At 36.6% G+C, this 22,403-nt stretch overlaps 1 protein-coding gene across 2 annotated transcripts; it reads left to right on the top strand.

The window, feature by feature from the left end:
- The first annotated feature begins 1,151 nt into the window (after positions 1–1,151).
- Positions 1,152–21,667, top strand: CEP70 (centrosomal protein 70). Of its 2 annotated transcripts, XM_070957067.1 has the most exons (17): positions 1,152–1,312; positions 3,540–3,609; positions 5,783–5,879; positions 7,821–7,950; positions 9,648–9,828; positions 10,604–10,773; positions 12,723–12,782; positions 13,271–13,373; positions 14,086–14,174; positions 14,485–14,556; positions 14,950–15,052; positions 16,892–17,056; positions 17,612–17,758; positions 18,049–18,217; positions 19,403–19,517; positions 20,463–20,542; positions 21,505–21,667. In XM_070957067.1, the coding sequence occupies exons 2-17, from the start codon at positions 3,601–3,603 to the stop codon at positions 21,564–21,566; spliced, it is 1,752 nt and encodes a 583-aa protein (XP_070813168.1). In that variant the 5' UTR covers positions 1,152–1,312; positions 3,540–3,600; the 3' UTR covers positions 21,567–21,667. The 2 variants fall into 2 exon arrangements, with proteins under 2 accessions (XP_070813168.1, XP_070813167.1); XM_070957066.1 differs by lacking the exon at positions 21,505–21,667 and having other exon boundaries at positions 20,463–20,748.
- The last annotated feature ends 736 nt before the right edge of the window (positions 21,668–22,403 follow it).

Below are 22,403 nucleotides of genomic sequence, written 5' to 3'. Positions count from 1 at the left end.
TTCGTTACATACAGTAGTTTTGTGTTCCCTTTAGTTGTTTGAGCAGTGTATAAACTACTGTATGTAAAGAACAAAGTATTTAATAAGGCTATTTCATTCATTCAGATCTCGATGTCTTCTGCTTGTGTTTCCTTTATTTTTTTGAGCAGTATGTCAAACTATAAGCTAACTGACTAGACTGCCTTTATCATGTTGAGAAGCAAACTAGCCAGGCATATTTTAAATTTAGCATTTTGGATCAACGGTTATAATCTTGTTAAGGAAGGCGGGATTAAAAAAAAATCTAATGAAATAAATAATATGGACCTCTGTATGTCTCCGACAGATGAAGTACAGGGGTTGCTCACTGGAGAAACCCCCTCCCCCTCTTTAAAAACAGCACTCTGGTTTGGGGGTGCTCTTCTAAGAAAAGATTGCCTATGTCATGTTTTTAGTACAAAAGAGGGTCTCCCCCCCCATCCCGATAACCTCTTTTGAGGCATTTTCTTGATACCATAAGAAGGTACTGAATGCTAAAAATGGAAATAAGCTTCCTCTTCCACTGTTTTCCTACTGGTGAACAACTACAGAAAATATTGATACTAAAAGGCAAAGATCTCTCTTTTTTTGGAGGCTCAATCTCCATCTCCAGAGCAGAGGCTTTCATTTCATTTAAGTAGGAAGGCAATCTTTGCAACCAGCATCCCCTATTCTCCTTCGAATAACTTTTCCCTTAATAACCACTGCTAAGAATAACTCCACAGGCAAGTCCTCTCTTTGGAGACCAGACGAGCCTCGTCGATTAAATCGAATATACCTACGGACTGTTAAAGCCTAAGAAGCCCGGGAGCCAAAAAAAAAATGACATCGCTGCTGCCAGGGACTGAACCTGAAACGTGTCTAGCATTTTTAGGGCTCTGAAATTTATCCGGAGGTCAGCTAGGGCCGGGGTTCAGCTGAGCTTTGCGTGTAACCTGGCAGAACCGATAGGTTTGCGTACAGACGTTTTTGCAAGCGTTTCTCCTCCTCTCTCTACGCCCGTAGCCGCTTGAGAAGAGCCAAGAGGTGGAGACTGGAAGCCAAACCCAGGGGCGGCTCTACTTCAGCTTGTGAGCCCGCCTTTAACGGCCGCGGAAGCTCTCTCGCCTTTGCCTTTTCGCCGAGCAGACAGAGGCAGCGGGAGAGAAGGCGCCTGCTGCCTCTGCGATCTTCTTGCGGCCAAGCGGAGCGAAGCAGACGGCGTGAAAGAACCCCTCGAGCAGTTCGGAGCCGGAGGGCCTGGCTGGTGGGCTAAGGCGGGGAGCCGTGGTCCATTTAAAGCAGCCTCTCTCCGGTGAACCTTAGTTTCTTATGGGTTGAAGTCTTGATGAGAGAGGCCTCTTGACGTCGCTAGTAAAGCTTTTGTTCCTTTTTGGTCGTTGTAGAGAAACTGAGCATCGGGTTTTTGTTTCTTTTCTTTTTGGCCGGTGTTTAATAACAGATTCGATCGGGACTGCGGTTTTATAACGTTATGATCGAACATAAGCAGACTTGTAAACCGAACCGTAAGAATAATCAAGGTTGTATAAACTCAGTTTATTCTGCGTTCTGTCGAGGGTCCCAGGCAACTTCCTATTTTTGTGTCTGGCTTCTTTAGAGTAAATGCCATTGCCTGCCTTGCCAATGTTACCCGATCCAGTTTGCATCGTTATCCCACGCTTCTCACATCATGTATTAGGCAGTGCTAATTAAGGGGAGAGATGTCCAGTGGTGGGATTCAGCCAGTTCGCACCACTTCGGGAGAACCAGTTGTTAACTTTCTGAGCAGTTTGGTGAACTGGTTGTTGGAAGAAATCATTAGGGCAGAGAACCGGTTGTTAAATTATTTGAATCCCACCACTGGAGATGTCCAATATTTTCACCAGATGTAGATGTTGCTGCTCGTTAGTAAACCTTACTTTCAGTGTTGACAGTGAGGATGGGATCAAAGCTTGGATTACCATCCTAAAAAATGCATTTGAGTTTCACATCTCAAAATATTTGGGATATGTGTGTGATCCTGTGGAAGGGAATGCTTAAGAGTGTACTTAGCTGGAGTCAGCTAGTAGAGATTGATTGATTATGAGCCATCAGGTCAGGTTTTTTAACTCCTAGCAACCACATAGAGTTTCTCCATGGCAACCTATCCCTATTCTGGTATCTCAGGTCATCCAGTGGAGAAAGAATGTACAGTACAAGTAGTCCTTGACTTACGACCATTCATTTAGTGACCATTCAAAGTTACAATGTCAGTGAAAAAGACTCATGACCGTTTTTCACACTTACGACCGTTGCAGAATCCTCCTGGTCATGTGATCTAAAATTGGATGCTTGGCAACTGCATCCTTTATGATGGTTGCAGTATCCTGGGGTCATGTGATCACCTTTTGCAACCTTCTGAGAAGCAAAATCAATGGGGAAGCCAGGATTCACTTAACTTCCATGTTAGTAACTTAAGAGTTGTAGTGATTCACTTAACGACTGCAGCAAGAAAGATTGTAAAATCGGGACAAAACTCACTTAACAAATATTTTGCTTAGCAACATAAATTTTGGCCTCAGTTGTGGTGGTAAGTCGAGGACTTTTTGTAAATGATTTTCTTGTTTGAATGAGGTTTCCCCACCAGCTTGGAAATTGTTTTGCTCTCTTGCAGTGACAGTCCTGATTGATTATTTAACCTGGTAGCCACTGGTAGCCACAGGAAGCTGTTGAATATGCTCTTAGAAAAACACAAGTAAAGCTTTTGTTTCTTTTTATAAAGAAAAATTGAGCAGTCCAGTTTAGTTTTAGGGATGCTAAGTATCATTTCACATTTTTCTTAAACAACAATGCAAGCATGCCCTGTCAATATCCTTTTTTATTCTATATCCCCATGTTATGTCTTTATCTCATCTGTTAGCCATGAGTAAGACAGCAAGACAGACTGCTGTCTTAGTATTAAAGAAGTGTTTCCCCCTTTTGTGACACTATCCAAGGGCATCCTGAAGGGATTCTGAATTAGGCTTTGAAACTTATTAGGACTCTGCCGCACTTTGGATCAGATCTCCCAGAGGTTGCTTCAATGTGTAAATATACAGCTACTTGGAACTTCTTGAAGCAACTCTTAACTCTTCCCAGGAACATGCTACCGAAGGTTCTCACATGTTTCAAACAACATTTTGAAGATTGAATGCAAATGCAAATGCTGCATAGCTATATCATCCATTAATATGGAGTGAAATCAGGGGACTGCTGTAACTTAAAATAGAGGTACAGTAGAGCCGGACAATGGGGACAACATAGCTTTTATGCCAATACAGATAGCTTCAACTCAGTAGTGGGGAAGGGCCCTATATTAAGTGAATCTCGTTTCAAAATCTGGGAGGGATTGATTTGTCTTTGAAGGCTTCTTCTGGCAAATTAATTTTTTGTATTTTTTTAATATTTGTATATGTGAGACATTTGAGCTATAAAACAGTACATAGCATAGCATTGATCAAATTTCCTCATGCTGTAATGCTGTTTAATTTTTTTGCTTTTCCTATGTCTTCTTCCATTTTCAGATTTCAGAAAAAATAGGTGTCATATCGACTGGTCAACTAAAGTCAAGGGTTCAAAATTACAATGACGGAGGTATATCTTTGTTGAACCATGCATAAATAATAGCATGTTAAGGTCACATAGAATTGAATTACTTTCAGCAAAAGTTCAGTAGTTCAAAATGTGTTATTTCATATTTTACATAGTTCGAATTTTTATTATATTGTTCAAAATGTTTTATTATACAAATTTTGCTGCATTATTTTTATGTTAGTATAATATTATATAGAAATAATAAGTTACTAAAGAGCAATAGGAACCTGTAAATAGAGTGCCTACAACTCACTGTGTAATGTTAGGTTCAAATTCTTATCTGCTGTAGCCAGTATGCCAGTATTCAGGTCAGTAATACTTGCAGGGTCTCTTGCCAATTGTGCATTAAGCCATCTCAGAATTTTAATAAAGATTAAGATAAGGTGTTCTAAAAGCACCTTATCAATTTATATTATGAATTATCATATCTCAATATAAGCTTTGGAGCTGTTATGTATAATCTGCTTCTGTATAACATCGTTCATGTATTACGTTAAATGTAAGACTACAGTTCTAAGCCTGGTTTCCTAGAAATAAACTCAGTAGGATTTCATTGCTAAATAGGATGGGAAGAATTGTTACATATGTGTGTTTGAACATAATAGTATGAATCCTAGATTTTCAAGAGAGGGTTCTGTTTATTGATTCTGTCCATAGACTGATACAGAGAAAAGGGAAGGAAGCAATCTGCATTAATTTCCTCTCTAACATCTTCATTAGTGTTTCAGAGTTTCAGTCCTTTGGAACAAGGTGCAAAAAGAGCTGTGAGGAAATGGATAGTTGTTAAATTTGTAAGCCCTCCTCCGGTTTATGGGAGTGACTTAATGAGTCTTTATTGAGATGAAATTCTAACCTGTGGTTCATTGGTTACGAATCAAGCCTTAGTGATAAATAATTTTGTGGACGTGCTTTTCAAAGCATCTAAAGTTGCAGACTGCCCAAAGAGGACAATAGAGTCTCTGTGATGGTGAAATCTTAATACCCAAAATATCCACAAGCTGGGATCATATAGCTACAATAATAAAGACTCTGTATTATACTGTTTTTAAGAGTGGGTTGAAAGTGTAGGGAAAAAAATTATTGGAGAGAATTGTGGAAACCATCTAGTGATTTTGGTTTCCCTTTTTCTGTCTCTCCCACTTTCCTTTTGGTTTATTTTCTTCTGTGTATGTTATTTTGAAGGAATCTGAGGGTAGTTAAATGCATACCTATCCCATAGATAGAGCTGAAGTGTTTAATTGGAGGTACAGTATTGTAATGAAAGTTCGGAAGGAGGATGCTAGAAAAACGGAGCTTGTGGAACAGGCTGGATAAATGATATTATTGGTTCACAGGTCTTTATTAAAATCAGTAAAATAGAAACGATATAAAATTGATTTATGAACTCTCAACTTTTATGTCATATGTAAAACTGAGAAAGTAGTAAGGCCCTTCTTTCACTGTTAGAATGAAAAAGCAAAGGACTTAAACCAAGAGTGAAATGCTCCTGGTTCAGACTGGATCGCCCAATCCGGTAATGATGGCAGCAGGTGGTTCGGAGAACCAGTAGTAAAAATCCCAGTGGCCTCCTCCCCCCCCATGCCCAGCTGAGCTGCATGATCATCAGAGGCTTTTTTTTTTAACTTTTCAAAGCATTTTTTCTACCACCTCTTCCGACAAAAAAATGCTTTTAAAAGTAAAAAAAAAAGCCTCTGATGATCGCGCGGCTCAGCTGGGATCATCAGAAGCTTTTCAAAGCATTTTTTTCTGCAACCTCTTGGCCGAAGAGGTCGTAAAAAAAATGCTTTGAAAAGTCTCTGACGATCCCAGCTGAGTTGCCTGATCAGCAGAGGCTTTTCAAAGCATTAGAAAAAATGCTTTGAAACATGAAAAAAAAAAAAAAGTTGGCCACGCCCACCCAGTCACATTACCCCACCACCACCAAGCCATGCCCACAGAACCGGTAGTAACAAATTTTACATTTCACCCCTGACTTAAACTTGAGAAAGCTTGTGATATGTAGCGCTCTCTCTCCCCCGGTATGTTTGCTACCGTGTCTATTTTCAGAATTTTACCATGAAGTAGCAATATTAGGTGACCAGTTAGGAGCAATTTCAGAGGATTGCATTAGAGAACAAGCTGGCAATGCTTTGTAATTATAATATGAAAAACTTTCTATTTTTTTCCCCTGTAGCAAGATCAAGAATGGGAAAACTTAAACAAGTTATTAAGACAACATGGCTTAAGACCTGTGTGCCTTGATATGCCTGGAAGTCGCAGAAATGTGCCAGGTAATCAAATTTTTTACTAAACTAATTTAAACTCACTACAGTAGAGTCTTGCACTTCTGTTACTCTTTGAAGATTTAGATACTTAAATACTTAATATATTTATAAAATATTATTTACTACTGACATTTCTGTGCATATCCACTCCAAATGGTTCTGAGCAGTATGTGATACAAGAGAAACATTGGTAACCCATCAATGTAAGAAAGAAATTTAGGACAGATAAAGTGAGTTTTCAGTAGTTAAGGACAACTTTAAATGGTCCTATCCCATAGGATGCAATGTGATTCCTTAGCATATAAAACTATGCAGGGCATTCCTCAATATGAAATGGCTGGGTTATAATTACATGAAAACAAAATATATTTATAGCTTGAAAAAGATACAAGTACTAAATTATGAATGCTTGAATTATGCTTACAGTTTTCCTTCAAGCAAGGAATGATGATAACACGGTACATTGTTGAGGTCTTAAGAACACCACATCCAAACTTCTTTCTCCCAAATTAAGAATCCTCCACGAGGCTCAGGTCTTCTACAATTGAATGACTTCCCCTTTGCCAATACAAGTACCATCAGTTAGATTCAACATGCAAAACTCCAAGAATTCCCCAGACAGCTTAGCCATTGCTGAAAACATTAAAGAGTTGATGTCTGCAAATTGCTGAGGTTGGAGCATTTATTTTGATGAGTATGGTATAGTTCATATGTCAGGTTGGGATTGGGCTGCTGGCTCTTAATCATCTTTGTTTTATACATTGAAGTATGTTACTATTAAAAAGCCAGGTAATAATGATGATTGACATGCCATCAAATTGTTGTCAACTCTTAGCGGCCATGTAGATAACTTTTCTCCTTGAAGATCTATCCCTAACCTTGGACTTCAGCTCTTATTAATATTGTTCTATATTCAGCGTTTGAGGAAGTGTCTAACATTGAGTATAAATAGAGTCCATTTGTGATTCTTTATTGGTTATTTAAATGCCATCTAATGTCAAACTCTAGGAAGCTCCAATGATAAGGTATTATGATGATAATGAACCAGGCAGGTAGGAATTAAAGAGTTACTGTTTCTAGATTAGTATCCTTAAAATCTGAATTCTTTCAATCTATGAAGAGCTTTGATTATATTGAATTTAGACAGTTGCAAAAAAAATGGCCAGTTATAGCGACAGAAGCATACTCATGTTCCAGACTCCAAAAGTTGGCTTAATGAAATTTATCAATTCTCAGGAAAGGCAAGCTCATACTAAACAATTCTGTATAGTCTGTGTTTATTTCATTGTTTAAAAAATGAATCATAATATTGATATTGAAAAAAGTTCTACTAATTTCTTATTGGTTTATTAGACATGTCAATGTAAGAATATTAGGGCATTGTCAGCCTTTTGGGGCAGGTCAGGTCAAGAATCAGACATTGCAAAAACTACGAATCCTACTTTTTTGTTGTAAATATAACATCAGAAGCTTTAATGCCTGCTAGAGATTCATCTGTCCTCTCTTATATCATGCAGAAGTAAGAGGATTATTTTTAGTCTTTTCCTTAAGCTTAATTTTTTTCAGGGCTGAGATTTCATTTACAGTTTCATTTATTTATGCTTGGCTTTCCTATCCTATGTCTGCCTCCCTTTATAGTATTAGTTATGCTATACTTACGCTTATGCCAGAGTCTTGAGTAAAGATGCTGCTACTAGATGACTTTGTGTGTTTCTATTCAGTAGATATAAATGAAGCATAGCATTTCCCAAAGAACGTTAGTTAATAGCATGCTTCCATGTAGCCCAGCTATATAGAATGTATCATTAAAGGCACTTGCTTTGTTATTAGTAATTGGAATTATTTACCTTGTGCCATCTCTTACATGGTACACGTTTAGCATTCTAGTTGATTGGGAAATGCTTTAAAATAATGTCTTTAAAAGGCATTTATTTTTTAAAATACCAGACGCAGAGAAAATTGTTATGGACAAATCGTCTTCCGAAATAATACAGCATGCACTGAAAACATTACTGGAAGAGACAGAGCGTCAACGAAAAATTATTCGTGGTTTGATAGAAGACAATCACCAACTTAGGTAAGATACTTTCTTAGACCTCAATTGGATGTCATTCTCTAGATCAGGGGTGGGCAAATGTGGCTCTTTTACAACCTGTGGACTTCAACTCCCAGAATTCCTGAGACAGCCAAGCTGGCTCAGGAATTCTGGGAGTTGAAGTCCACAGATTGTAAAAGAGCCACATTTGCCCACCCCTGCTCTAGATGAAATATACAGAGTTCTCTCTCTCTCTCTCTCTCTCTCTCTCTCTCTCTCTCTCTCTCTCTCTCTCTCTCTCCCTCCCTCCCTCCCTCCCTCCCTCTCTCTCTCCCTCCATCCCTCCCACCCCCCTCTGTCTCCCTCCCATCCATCCATCCATCCATTTATCTATCTGTTGTCTCACTTCCCAGTTTTCACTTAGCCCCTTAGTCTTATGGTTGCTCTGTTTGGTTTAAAGGTTTTCTGTTCTGCTGTGGCATTTTGGAAACTCCCTGCGTGCTCTCCTCATCACTGCAAAGTTTTCCATTTAATAAAGATTCAGTGAAAAGCTAACATTCAGTCAGAATTCCATGCTTTCAGTGTAGATTCATTCCCTTGAGTTCTTACTGGGCAAGGAATGACAATACAGCTTCTTGGCAGCATAATGAGCTTCCTTTATTACAGTAAGTCCAGGTTGATGCTTTGTTCTGGGTTGTGCATTTTAGGAGGCATGACTTAGACCAGGTGTGTCCAAATCTGTGGCCCATGGATTACATCAGCCTTGGACAGCTAGTAATGTGGCTCCACAAGTTCATAAACTTTTAACATCATTACATAATTTATATACATTAACTATATTATATATTTTATACACAGCCCAAGACAATTCATCTTCACTCAGTGCAGCCCAGGCAAGCCAAAAGATTGGATACCCATGATCTTTGGCTATTTAGGTTTTAATGTATTACCCAGGATAATACCATATAATACTATGAACCAAGCTCTAAGGTGGTTTCTTTAGCTTGGATTATTGCAGGGTTGATTCACCCATGAATCTCCGATTTTATTAAACTCTACTGGCTATTATAGAATTAAATAACATGTGTGGGCCACAAATTATCCCTACTCCCACCCCATAAATAAATCCAGCCTTTTTCCTTTGTAATCCATGCTTTATAACTTCTGAACTAAATCATTATAGCTTGTTCAAAAACCATTATTAAAACAAATGTGCATTAGCAAATTGTGTGATATAGTCTTTTAGATGAACGCTCTTATGTTACTTTTGATTTGAACTTACAGGTAGTCCTCAACTTACAACAGTTCATTTAGTGACCATTCAAAGTTAAAACAGCATTGAAAAAAGTGACTTATGACCGTTTTTCCCAGTTACAACCTTTGCAGCATCCCCATGATCATGTGATCAAAATTCAGTTGCTTGGCAACTGGTTCATACTTATGACTGTTGCAGCATGCTGGGGTCATATGATTACTTTTTGCAATTTTCTGACAAACAAAGTCAATGGGGAAACCAGATTCATTTAATAACCAGGTTACTAGCTTATCAACTGCAGTGATTCACTTAACAACTGTGGCAAGAAATGTTGTAAAATGGGACAAAACTCACGTAACAGATTGTCCCTAAACAACATAAATTTTGGGCTCAATTGTGGTCATAAGTTTCAGGACTACCTATATTTGGGGATAGCCTATTGTTTCACTAAAGTTTATTTTTGTTTGGTTTTGTTTTTAATTAGAGATGAATTACGCTTGGAGAGGAGTCGGGCTTCCCGACAGGAACAACGAGCGAATGATTTGGACGTTATTGTAGAAAATGTGAAACATAAAATACGTCAGTTAGAAGATGAGTCAATAGCCAATGCTTCTCAGCAACATAACCAAATCAGAGATCTTCAAAAAGATCATGAAATTTCACAGGTACTTCAATACTGTTCGGAGTTTGAAATTCCGGGAAGGTTTGTTTATTATAGATGAGAGGCTTTTAAAGAACTACAGCAGCTGCAAAACGAATTCTAAATTGCATTATGTCAAGAGCAGCAGGTGGTTATTATACTTTAAATCAGAGGTGTCCAACCTTGGCAACTTTAAAATTCTCCAGTGAGCCCTGCTGTCTTAAGTTGCCAAGGTTGGAAGCTCCTGCTTTTAATGAATATGCAAGAAAAAAAGTGAAAAGTGTTATCTCTGGCTATAGAAGGCAGATGTTTTCTTGAAAATTTATTTATTTATTTATTTATTTATTTATTTATTTATTTATTTATTTATTTATTTATTTATTTATTTATTTATTTATTTATTGGTTCGATTTATATGCTGCCCTTCTCTGGAGACTCAGGGCAGCTTACAATGCGTTAAGCAATAGCCTTCATACTTTTGTATATACCTGCTTAGTAGGGCTTTCGTCCCCGTCCCCCCCGCGGTGTTCTTTTTTATACAAAGTCAGTTTATTGCCCCCACAATCCAGGTCCTCATTTTACCTACCTCGAAAGGATGGAAGGCTGAGTCAACCTTGAGCCTGGTGAGATTTGAACTTGCAGTAATTGCAGGCAGCTGGTGCTACTTAACAGCACTTTAGTCTGCTACGCCACCAAGGCTCTTGGTGATTATATGGCCAGCTAGTAAATTGATAGTATGGCCAGCTAGTAATTTTTTTTTTTTTTTTGGTTTTTTGCAATTTTCTGGTTTTCTGAACCAGGCAGTGTACTGCCACCAAGCGAAACAATTGGAGGAGCAAGAAAAGACGATTGGCCATTTACAAAAGGAGCTTTCCAAGCTGGGTCTGGAAGAGCAGCAGCGTATCGCCACTCAGAAAAAAGTGTTCCGCCAGTTTTGTAAGCAGGCTCCAAGAACTCACTTGGATCAGCAGTAAGAAATTCTGCATGCTTTTTTTTAAACTAAGTGTGTGTGTGTGTGTGTGTGTGTGTGTGTATGTGTGTGTGTGTGTGTGTGACATATTAAATGTGATTTTACCTAGGAATTCATGTTACGTAGTTCTTCTCTGCATTACACATTGTACTTTTTCTTTTTAAAAATATTCATGCTTATGCATAATTTTTTTAAAAAATATTTATGCTTATGCTTTGATGTGCAAATAAAGAAAAAAAATCAGTGTCAAGCCTCCCACAGCCCCAGTAAAATATACATAAAGGAAAAAGTCACTTAGCCCAATTTATAATTTACCCTTGATTTCACAAAGAAATATTGATCAGCCTTGGCAAACTACTTTATAGATTAAAAGGGAATATATGTAAGTGAGCCTAGATTGAATCCTTCTGGTCTCACATTATCTTTGAAATATCAAAGAACTTTTTTTGCTGCACTGTATTTGTATTCTTTTCTTATATTTCATATTTCTAAACCACCTATCTCCCTCAAAGTGATAATAACATCCAAACATTTTATATATAGTTCTAGTAAATTTATATCCTTAAACCATACTGCACTTTTAATATCTTATTGACAAATTTATTTGTCAATATTGAGTCCTTTGGGAGAAGGGCGGTATATAAATTTAAATATAAATAAATATAAAATAAATAAAAATTTATGAATATGAAATTGGCACTAGGTGATAGTGGGACATACCTATATCATAGAAATGTCCCCTCACCCATTTTACACTTCCAGGTACAGTAACAAGGTTCACACAAGTTCTTTTTAATATTTATCGGTTGTCAATTTGAAATTCTTCGTTGGATTAGTCTCATTCTACGATCATACAAAACATAACCACAAACAGATTTACTCCTGTGTTTTAAAACTCTTAAACATTGATTTATTCATATGGGTCATTCCAATTTTTTAATTCCAGAGTTCTAGCAACAACTAATATCTGTCTCAACCATACTCTTTGTTTCTTAAAAAAATATTGTAGACTTAAAATAATCCAAAGCACATATCTACATCAACAATATTTGTATGGTTTTAGATAATGTTAATACACCTGAGTCTAATTACAAATCTGCAATGTGTTTGCTATCATCTTAAATTGTATATCCTTTTTTTAGGGACATATAAAAGTTGCATCCATATGGCTTGGGTTTATGTTATTTACATAACACATTGATGGAAAAGTACTGTACAGAATTCCAAAATTTAAATAGGATTCTTAATCAGTAAAGTATGAAATACGATGGGTGGCTCCATCTTGGAAATACCATTTTAGATTTCATATTTTTAAAAACCAGTTTCTACTTTTTCCTCCAGATGTTTTGGCCCATAATGTTCATCAGCTACAAGCGGCAATAACAGAGTGAAATTTACAGAGTCTCTAGCTTCCCATATTCATCCAGCAATTGTTTGGATATAATTTAATTTCCACAAAAAAGGGAACCCCTATTAGGGAAGTTTAAGTTGCATATGTATGTACTACTTAAGTTTAAATATTAGGGGAAAAAATAGTTCTTATTTTAATTTTTGAATTGAGAATTATTGCAATTATTTTATTTGCTCTGTTTTAATTTATGTTGTGCTCATTCAATATTATTAATTATTTTCTTGACTCAATGGATTTATAAATGTGGATATTTTTTCTGATATATCGTAATATAACATTTTCTGCAAAACCTAATCTTTCTCAATGGCATACATATAACTTAAAAATTGTTACCTTTGTATTTAATGACTATCTTTGATAGTTGAGCTTATAGCAGAAAAACAGAACGAACTATTAAGGAAAGATATTACAGTGAACTAAACTTTGTCTACAAGTTCACATTCTTTCTTATAAAAGTTATTCTTAGGGCAGAGTGAGATATCCACATTTAACATTTGCTGATTTATATTGGCTAAATTAGGGTATTCTTCTTTTTTAGGATTTGTTGCCTAATTGATCATTATGAATCTCAGATCAGCCATGTGAGAAAAGAACTAAGGTAGGTAAAATGGTTGGTCTTATACAATTTGTGACTTATCTTATGCTGCAAGGTATACTTTAGATGACAAAAGTGTTAAGAGAGACATTGTGGCGAGATATCCCCAACCACTCGTAGACTGTAACTCGCATCAGCCTTCATCACTAGTCATGCTGTCAAAGACTGATGGAAGTTAGAGCTCAAAAATATTTGGAAGATCACATTACTTATCCCAACCTGAATCATAACTGAGATATATTAAAAGTTTTATTTAAAATTTGTAGGGTCAACCAGCTGACATAACAACCTTACATCGTATCCAATATTTTTTGAATAGACTTTGCTTCTTTTGCATGTGTTCAAACTCTTTGGAGCGAACTTGCAAAGGGAAGGAAGATGGAAAAAGAAACATTTTTTCGGCCGAACAAATTCACGCTGTTAAATGTAAAAGTTTGTTTTGTACTCCTGTAAATTTCGCTTAAGTGAAACTTACCCAATTTTCTTCATAGGAAGTACAAGAAAGAGATCAATCATTTACAAGACGAAGGAAAAGATGAGGATGAATTCTTGAAGAATATAGATTCTACTGCTAATTACAAAGCTCTGCTTATGGTAAGGAAATACTGTATAATCCTAGAGGTACATCTGGAATCTGGACAACCTCTAGGCATAAAGTTATAACTTTCCCAGTTGGTAAATTATAGTGTGATTCACTTTAGGATTATGCTAAAGGTATTGGTTGATAGTCTTCAAATGTATCCCACTAATGTCTACAAATGAAAAACGAAGCTTAGAGAACCCACACAACCCTATACTCCAACCCTGAGCTACATATATCCTCTATCATCATAGTTTGTAAATACTATGTATATCAAAAACCCATTTTGCTTTTTTCAGCAGGTATTCATTTTTTGCATCTTACAGTCTGCTATCTTTCCACTAGAATCTTCCTAATTTTTCCCTCCATTTCTCCATTTTTTGTAAACATTCTGCCAGATACAGAAATTCATCTTCCTGCTCTTATTTACCAATTCAATTTGAAAGATAAAGCATTGCACGATACATTTTATATCTTCAGATATTTTCAAGTAGTTAAATACATGGATTTAAATCATTGGAAATTTTATTTTAAGGAGTTTTTAGTTTTTTTAAAAAACCATTAACTCTGGATTTCTTGGGTCAAACTTTAAGTAAGCCATTATTTTTCAGCATTTATTAATATATCCTATTCATTAACCATCTACCTAATTGTTAGGACAAATGAGAAGATGCTTTGTTTGCATGCATATGTATGAGTGTAATATTTGTAATAAATATTTCCAAGTCTTTCCAGACACAGATAATTGAAACAAAAGCTCGAAATGAACAACTTGTGCATGAAAATATTAATCTCAAGAAAGAGATGGAAATTAGGTGAGTGGTCAAAACAATTTCAGCGCAACATGCATGCACGGATTTGATTTAAATCCTGGATCTTAAATTCTGTGTGAAAACATTCACTACTGAACATCAAACAATCTCTACAAGCCATTTTTCAAGTACCTGATTCATGCTATCATAACAACAGATGACCATTTAATAAACTTACTGAGAGCAACAGAGGCATGATCTGGTGAATGTTTGGCAGGGTGTTACTGGCCTTGTAAAAGCAACAAACAGCAATAAATCTACAAGACAAATATTTTCATTCCGAAACTTGACAGAACTGTTTTCTTCCCTTCAGGCCAACACTACAAGAATTAAAATTTTATAAACACCAAGTGAAAAAGCTGGAGAAAATACTGAAGAACATCAAGTAATGCATTTTGAATAAGCCTTAATCATTAACCTGTTTTGTAGATGGATAAAAATGGGGACCGTGTAGTGATTATTGATCTGAAATCTGGGGTTAGACACTTTAAAAGAGAGGAAGCCAAAATGGGAGCACAGCCAAAGGGAAAAACAAGGAGTATAACCTGAGCCAGTGAACCCATTTGTTGTTATTATAATTTGTAGTTTTTCTGTGTTTTGAAAGTTATGATTTGTGTAAAACAGCTTGTGAAAGATTGCATTCTAATTGTTTTTTTCTTATTTATGTAGATGCTGACCATATAGTTTACTTTAGGTTTTGTTTATTCTGTGTTTGGTCTTTAAGACATGGAGCAATTTATTTAGTGTGTCTCCCTTTCCTTTCTTGGTTGCTTGTTAGATCACCTGAGAGCAGCGAAGAAGAAAACATGAAAGAAAACAAAGAACTTAAAAATGGTTTGGGAGGGAGCCAGCTGCAGGAAGTTTGCAGAAGATATTTACAGGTGAGTGTGGATTTCTGTTGCAGAAATTCTGCAAAAAAACCCCATCCTAATATAACATGAAGAAAAGTTTTCTCAGGTTTACTGTTCATTACTCTTTCATGGCTACAAGGATATTGTGATTAGTTATGAAAAGCCTGATGCTTTCAATTTAACCTAGCCTATTTAACACAGAGGTTTGTTTTAGATTCTCAGGAAAAGAAAAACTTAGGAGCAAATCAGGGCTTCAGCTCCTGATTTGTTCCCTAACTTGAATTTTGACAAATTATAATTCCTTGAATTTATACATCTTATTTAAATGAGAAAGAGAAGGAAAAGGCAGTGAGCTGCATCCTATGGCAGGAAGCCATATTTTCCCAGTTAAGTATGTAACTGAGCCAGAAAATATGCCTTTATTAAAAGCTTCTGCTCATTTAACTCCCTTTTCCTCTAAAAATGCCATCTGGCGACAATAGAATCGAAGCTTTTCCTAAATCATCCATCATGCTTCTTGATTGTATTGAGAATAATCCCACTGACTTTTATTTAGTTTGGCAAAAATGGTACACATGGTTAGAAAGAAGGATAGGGCCAACAACATAGGACATTAGGACAACATAACTCAAGAATTGTAGAAATAGATACATGAGATGAGCCATAGGATTGTATAAATAAATGGTTAATATGTTTGTAGAAAGATACTGCTGAACTTCAATGAATATATTAAGGTATAAGCAAGTGAATTTGTAAATAGTATGATTAAGGAAAATTGGTTAAATGGACATTAATCACCGATGTGAAGGTTTTCTAGAAGTTAGTCGATTGACTCTTTGTTAATGTATAAGTGTTTACATGTATTTGTGTTTTATGTTTGTTTATGTTAATAAAATTAAAAAAAAAAAGAGAATAATCCCACTGGGTTACCAGCTGACAGCATGTATTTTCAGATTGCAGAATTGTACTGCTCTGATAACTGCTAAGACCATAGCTTCCATCTGGGACTGCTGTATTTCTTACAGTGTAATATACTTGATGTTGCTGTTTAGTAAATGTAACATTTGCAGTATGGAATACCTATTTTCTTATCATTTGCATTTCAGAGAGAACAAAACTACCACACATCAACTCTAGTCAGATGCAAGTGAAATTATGCTTGTGGCTTTTTTCATTGTGACTTCCATGACTACCAGTCTGTCTTCCAGTTTAAACCACTTTTATTATTTGTGTGAACTAGAATTTACTTAGAAATCACCTCCAAAAGAAGCTTGCAAACCAAATAACAATTTAATGTTACTTCCCAGACAAACTGATTTTGCTTAGTGAAAGCACATAAGGAAAAATTGGAGCAGGCTTGTTCATGCAGTGCTAAATTATGGTTTGCTGTTGTGCCTGGACTGACCAACTATATTGGTCAAAACAGTGTACTTAATAAATATAATATAGCTAGAAAGCCAGTTTCACTGAATAGTACCATGCATGTTTAGTTAAATCATATATTCGGTGTTAAAAATGTAGTTTCCTTGCTAAATATAGAAACACAGGGACTTGGTGAAAGATTGATACATTTGGGAGTTGGTGAATAGGAAGAAGCCTGATTATCAGATACTTCACAATAGAAAGCCCATCCTAATCGCTGTTGGATCAAAACCCAAGAGAAGTGTAACTCTCTGAGATCTTATTATTTCAATGAAAGAGTTGAACATTTGCCTAACTGTCCATTTAAACTAGGAATTTTAACTAGGACTGGATTATGCTCAGTATTCCTCAGATATAATCAATGTTACTTCAGCCAAGTGGCTGTCTGGAACATTACATAAAAATTAGTAAATAATGTTTCTTCCTTCTAATATTTTAACACTAAAGGTATTATCCAGCATTGACTCTATTATCAGAAGCCCAAGAAGAGCTCCTCTAATAACACTTACACAGAAAAAGGGCCTTGGGAAAAGCTGGGCTGAAGAGGAAAGTGGATTTGAGCATCTCCCTGCTGTGATTGAAACCTGGGCAGATCAGCTAATGGCCCTGAAGGTACTGGTGATCTTTGACTGCGCTCTTCAGCCTAGGGACCTGCCCCTGTCCCTGGTTCTTCCAGTGAACATCCTTTGTGTTTTCCACATATCTGTGTACTCATTTTCAATGAGTGTAATTTCAACATGAAAAGGTAAAGGTTCCCCTTGCACATATCTGCTAGTTGTTCCTAGGAGGCGGTGCTCATCACCGTTTCAATGGCAAAAGCTGGGATAAGTAACGGGAGCTCACCCCGTTACACGGCACTAGGGACTCGAACCACTGAGCTGCCGACCTTTCGATCGACAAACTCAGCGTCTTAGCTACTGAGCTACCGCGACCCTCTAATTTCAACATACAAGTAGTTAAATAATAAACGAATGTATTTCGCAGTGAAGAATTTTTTACACTTTATCCTGAGAAGTCTTTCTCTCGCCTCATTTGAAATGATTTGATTTTAATCAAGGAGAAGGATACAGGGAACCTGATCTTCCCACAGTATCCTATTAAATTCTTACATTGAAAGCCCAAAAGAATAAGAGTAACACATCAACATCTTTCTTTTGTTCTTTCAAGATCTTGCACCAGTCCCTGAAAAAGCTATTTCTGCGGTTAGTTCCTTGGCATTCCAAAACTATGCAGGACACTAATGAATATATTAGAGTTGAGGATCTTCAGCAAATAGTGGAGGAAATCTCTGAAGAAGTAGGCAATGAAGAAAAGGTAATCTTGTTCAAAAATTCTGATTATTCAGAAGTCTTAGTCTAATGTGTTTCCTTACCTATGTGGAAATATGATAATAATGGTATGTCATTTTGGTCCTGAAAGTACATATGCATTCATATGTATGTAATGTGGAATTATAATGCCTATTTAGAAAACGACACCCTAGTTCTTTTCCAGTTATTATATCTGGGAGAATCCTAGATTTTAGATAGAATGCATCCCCAGGTTCTATCATGTTTAATTGAAATGATTATTGCCCTCCTTTTGTTTTTATTCATATCCTACAGAAAAGTCTGATTCCTTCACAACAAACCTTGTATGCCATTGTCTGTCATTTTCAAAAACTGTTTGATGTGAAGACTCTAAATGGCGTTTACCCTCGAATGAATGAGGTTTATACAAAACTTGGTGAAATGATCAACGCTATGAGGAACCTCTGTGACCTGTTAGAACTAGGTAAGAATCTGTTGTCCCTTCCTCTAACCTGCTCAAAGTCAGACCAGGGTAATGTGGGGATAAGGAAAAACTCAGCTGTGTTCTTTGAGGGGTGTGTGTGGTGTGCCTGTATATTGAAAGGGCATGATAGGTTTTGCAGGAAGAGAATGGCTGCCATAACAATTTTACCTCAGAGAAACGCTTTTTCTGCATCTTAAACTTAATTGCAAATGTACTTGAATTGAAATAAAAATTGAGGATGGAATAATAAAATACAGAACATGGCACCAAATCACATTGAATTCTACATATTTGGTTTGGTTTCATTTTAATATTCAAAGTTTGGTAACATACAAGCTCAGCAAAAGCATGTTGCAAAAGACCATTAAATGCAGCGTCAGATTTGCCGCTGAGTCTTTGGGATTTATGGATTTTAAAAACCCATATAAGGCAATAATTCTGCAGCTCCCAGGACTCTATAATGGCCACAAGAAAGACTGGAAATACATTATGGAGGAGATCTGGTATCTCCTTTGCTATGTCTCTACAGAAAATCCCATCATTTTTTGAGCTGTGGAAGGATAAATGGGAAGCAGATTAAAATTGTCATATATTCCCCATATGCATCTTGTTCCCTTCCTTCCTTCCCTTCTTTTAAATGTAAATTATTATTACTTATAGTTTTAATGTTGACTAGCTTTTAATGTTTGTAAGCCACCCAGAGTTGCCTTTAGACAAGATGGGTGCCATACAAGTTAATCAATCAAATTACTCAAATAAATCCATCCAATCTCCACACACAGTCCTAAATTCTCTTTCTGATAAATGCCTTTTTTCCTCATTGCCTATAAAATAAGGTTTTCTTCCTGTAAAGAAATGACAGGCAGGAACCTTCTTCCATCCCATCCTGTTGCCATGAACCAAGCCAGCCTTGTGAAATATCAGGGCCTCCAAAATAACAGGATTGCTCTGTTAATCCTGTTGGTTTTATCCTTCCACTATCAGCACCACAATCGTTTTAATGGGTTGTTGGTTTCGCCTTCCCATTAAAAACTCTGGCATGCCTGTCTTGCACAACCTTTTCCCGTGTTGCTTAGTTTGGCTGTTTGAGTTGGCAACCATTTTGAGGAACTTGCTGTTTCATTTGCTCCCACTTTTACCTGTTGTGAAATGTTACACAGAAACTGATACAATGTTTCTTCATAGATTGCTCAGCACCACCTAGTGTCCTGGTGAACACGGTTGGAAAGCTATGCAATTTGTTTAATGAGAACGTGGCCTGGCAGGTGGAACAACTGCTGGGCACACAAGACATTGAAAGGTATGCAGATCTTCATAGTTAACTAATAGTAGCTTTGGAAAGATGCCTTTAGCCCTACATTCTAAGTGTATAATGGAGAGAGAATGGTGTGACGTCCTGTAAGGTATTTGAAGAACACTGTCACAACCATCATAGTCATGTTATTCAAGGCAAATCTTAGAAAGATTTTTCAGTTTTTAATTGAGCTTAATTTCTAGTGACCTGATCCTCTTTGCCTTCCATTTTCTCACAGTGCTCCTTAAAAGTGTGGTATCCAAAGGTTGATATGGATACTTCACGTGTCAGGCCTGATCATAAGAGAAGGGAATGCTTCATTCTTATGCTTAAGTATTCTTGTGATATCACAGGTAGACTTCACTTAATGATGCTAATTGGGACTGGCAACCCTAAGGATGGGGTCATAAAGCATGATGTCACATGGCCACACTAATTTATGATTGCAGTTGCAGCAGTTCCAGTTGCCATTAGTAGGTGAATGCCACACAATCACAGTGTCCTGCGATCCTGTGACCACCATTTGCAATTTCCTGCTGGTTTCTCCATTGACTTTGGAAACTGGCCATGAAGGTCACAAATGGTGATGACATGACTGTGGATATTATGATCCTCTTGGCTGCCAGCCAGTTGCCAAGTGTCCGAATCACAATCGTGATTTCAGGGATCCTGCAACAGCAGCAACTACAAGGAATAGGCCGTAAGTCCCCTCATTCAGTGCCATTGTAACTTCAAATGGTCGCTGAATGAGTGATAGCTGTATGAAGACTACATTTTTGCTGATAAAATCTAAAACTATATATATATATATTTTTTGAAGCCACATCACGCTGCTATCTCATACTCAATTTTCAGTCAACTGTAATAAGTTGACCATCATGATAAGATTAGGGCATGTTGTTTAAATTACAAAATGAGACAACGAATGTTTGTCAAATTGATATTTTTCAGCATTATCTGCAAGTTAGAAGAACATGATGACTTTTTCCCAGCATTTCATGCTCTTATTAACAACTTGCTTCGTGTTCTAGGTAAGCACTTTCTGCAAATTAATGATAATAGAGAGGCTAAGGCTTTCAGTAAATTATTCCAAATGAATTTTGTTTTCACCAGAATTTAAGGGCACCATTGAACTTTTTGAACTATATCTCAAAAGAAATTTATAATCATGTGGGATTATCCATTGTCCTGGTAAATCAGTATTGTATATCCCATATCAAAAACAAATTAAGTGATCAAAGGCTACCCAAAGTTATTGCTCAATTATAATTTTAATACATGTCTAGAAAGTAATATTATAAATAAGTTAAAATTGTAAAGTAGTTTTTCCCTCTGCATCCTTTCTTTTTTGGAATATATGTCTACATGCTATATAATCTTACTGTCAGAATCAAGTAGAAAGTGATCTTAGGATCGTTCAACAAAATTCATGGTAATTATATAAAGATTGTACACATGGTGTTTTATATTGGCTACTTATTTTATTGGGGATTGCCAACCATTCAGCAGGACAATTCAGTCATGATGTTGCTGTGAGTGATATGCTGTGACTACATCTTTTGAGACGCTTGGTGCATTTGCTTTGAAAGCATTTTAAGGTCATCCCAGGACCCCAAAACACTTCCCCTTGGATTGCCACTGAGGGTTGCTTGTTTTTACTGCCATTTTCATTGGAGGAGTCCACTGTGAATGTAGGTGAGATGACTTTGGAAAAAAGCCCGAAATAGCCATGTTCAGCCTTCATGTGGACATGCTTTTATGAATTGTAGCAATATTGCAAGCAAAGAACCCTTCCGTTTCAGAAGCTGATGAATGTAATTTAAGAAATCCTTAGAATGTATATTCAACCCTGTTCATTTACAATATAAAGTATAAATATAGAGCCATACTCCATTGTATGGAGTACTTTTAAGTACTCCATTGGATATCTAAAAATAGGCGATAGTTGAATTGAAAAGGCAAAATAATGTTTGCAAAATTGCTTTTGTTTCAGAAGTCAGAAGTCTCGCAGAAATATTACCTGCTGTACAGAAGCTGAAATGGATGGTCCAATAATGTAAACTAAATGTAAACCTTTATCGTATTGACTACCTCTTATATTTTTAAATATTTTTTATTAAAAATGTCTGAATGGAATCTTGAAGATTTGTTATTTGCTTTCCATAGCATAGGAACCAAGTTTTCAAAGCTGATTAATGAGTATCAATGAATAGAATATTGATAGTCAATAACTCATAAGCAGCTATTATATTGTAACTTAGTTTATTCTTTAAAAGCACATTACATCTTTAAAAGCACATTAATTTAGACAAACAGCTTCTGAATTAGATTCTTTGGCATAAATAATGCAAAACATGGTCTGTTTTATGTACAAAATTTAAGGCAGTGATTAGATACTAGAGCATTGGCCTCTTTGCCAGCCAGCCTCTTTCCTTAACCCCTTGGATAATTCAAAAAGAATTAGAGGATTGTTTAGAATAGGATTCAATGAAATGTGAGGAAATGCTGATTGAAGGACGGGTCCCCCCACTCTAGCTGCAGGGATGAGGGATTTTTTTTGGTCTCCTCACCTCCCAGAAAAAGAGGGTTCGATCCAGGCAAAAAAAAAAAGTACGTTCTGTAAGCAAAGCTAGCATACCTGTCAATGTGATTTCAAAATGATGTGGACCCTGGTTTACTTGTGGCACTTTGTGTGGTGGGATAAAGCTGGGGAGGAAAAACTAAGCAGCAACGAAGAGTGCTTGGTCAATAAAGCCTGAGAATATTGAAAGCAGAGCCCTCTGCCTTTGGATGCCACCTGTCTTTGGTCAATCAATTGGGGAACTCCTCCAATACACATTTACTGTTACAAACTTTGCTGTTAAAAGTTAAATGTAGGATGATGCCAAATTC

This window comes from Pituophis catenifer, unplaced genomic scaffold, assembly GCF_029215685.1.
Source record: "Pituophis catenifer annectens isolate HBS135680 unplaced genomic scaffold, rPitCat1.0.hap2 SCAF_1, whole genome shotgun sequence".
In the NCBI taxonomy this organism is placed as follows: domain Eukaryota; kingdom Metazoa; phylum Chordata; class Lepidosauria; order Squamata; family Colubridae; genus Pituophis; species Pituophis catenifer.
This window is presented reverse-complemented; position numbering and strand designations above follow the sequence as displayed.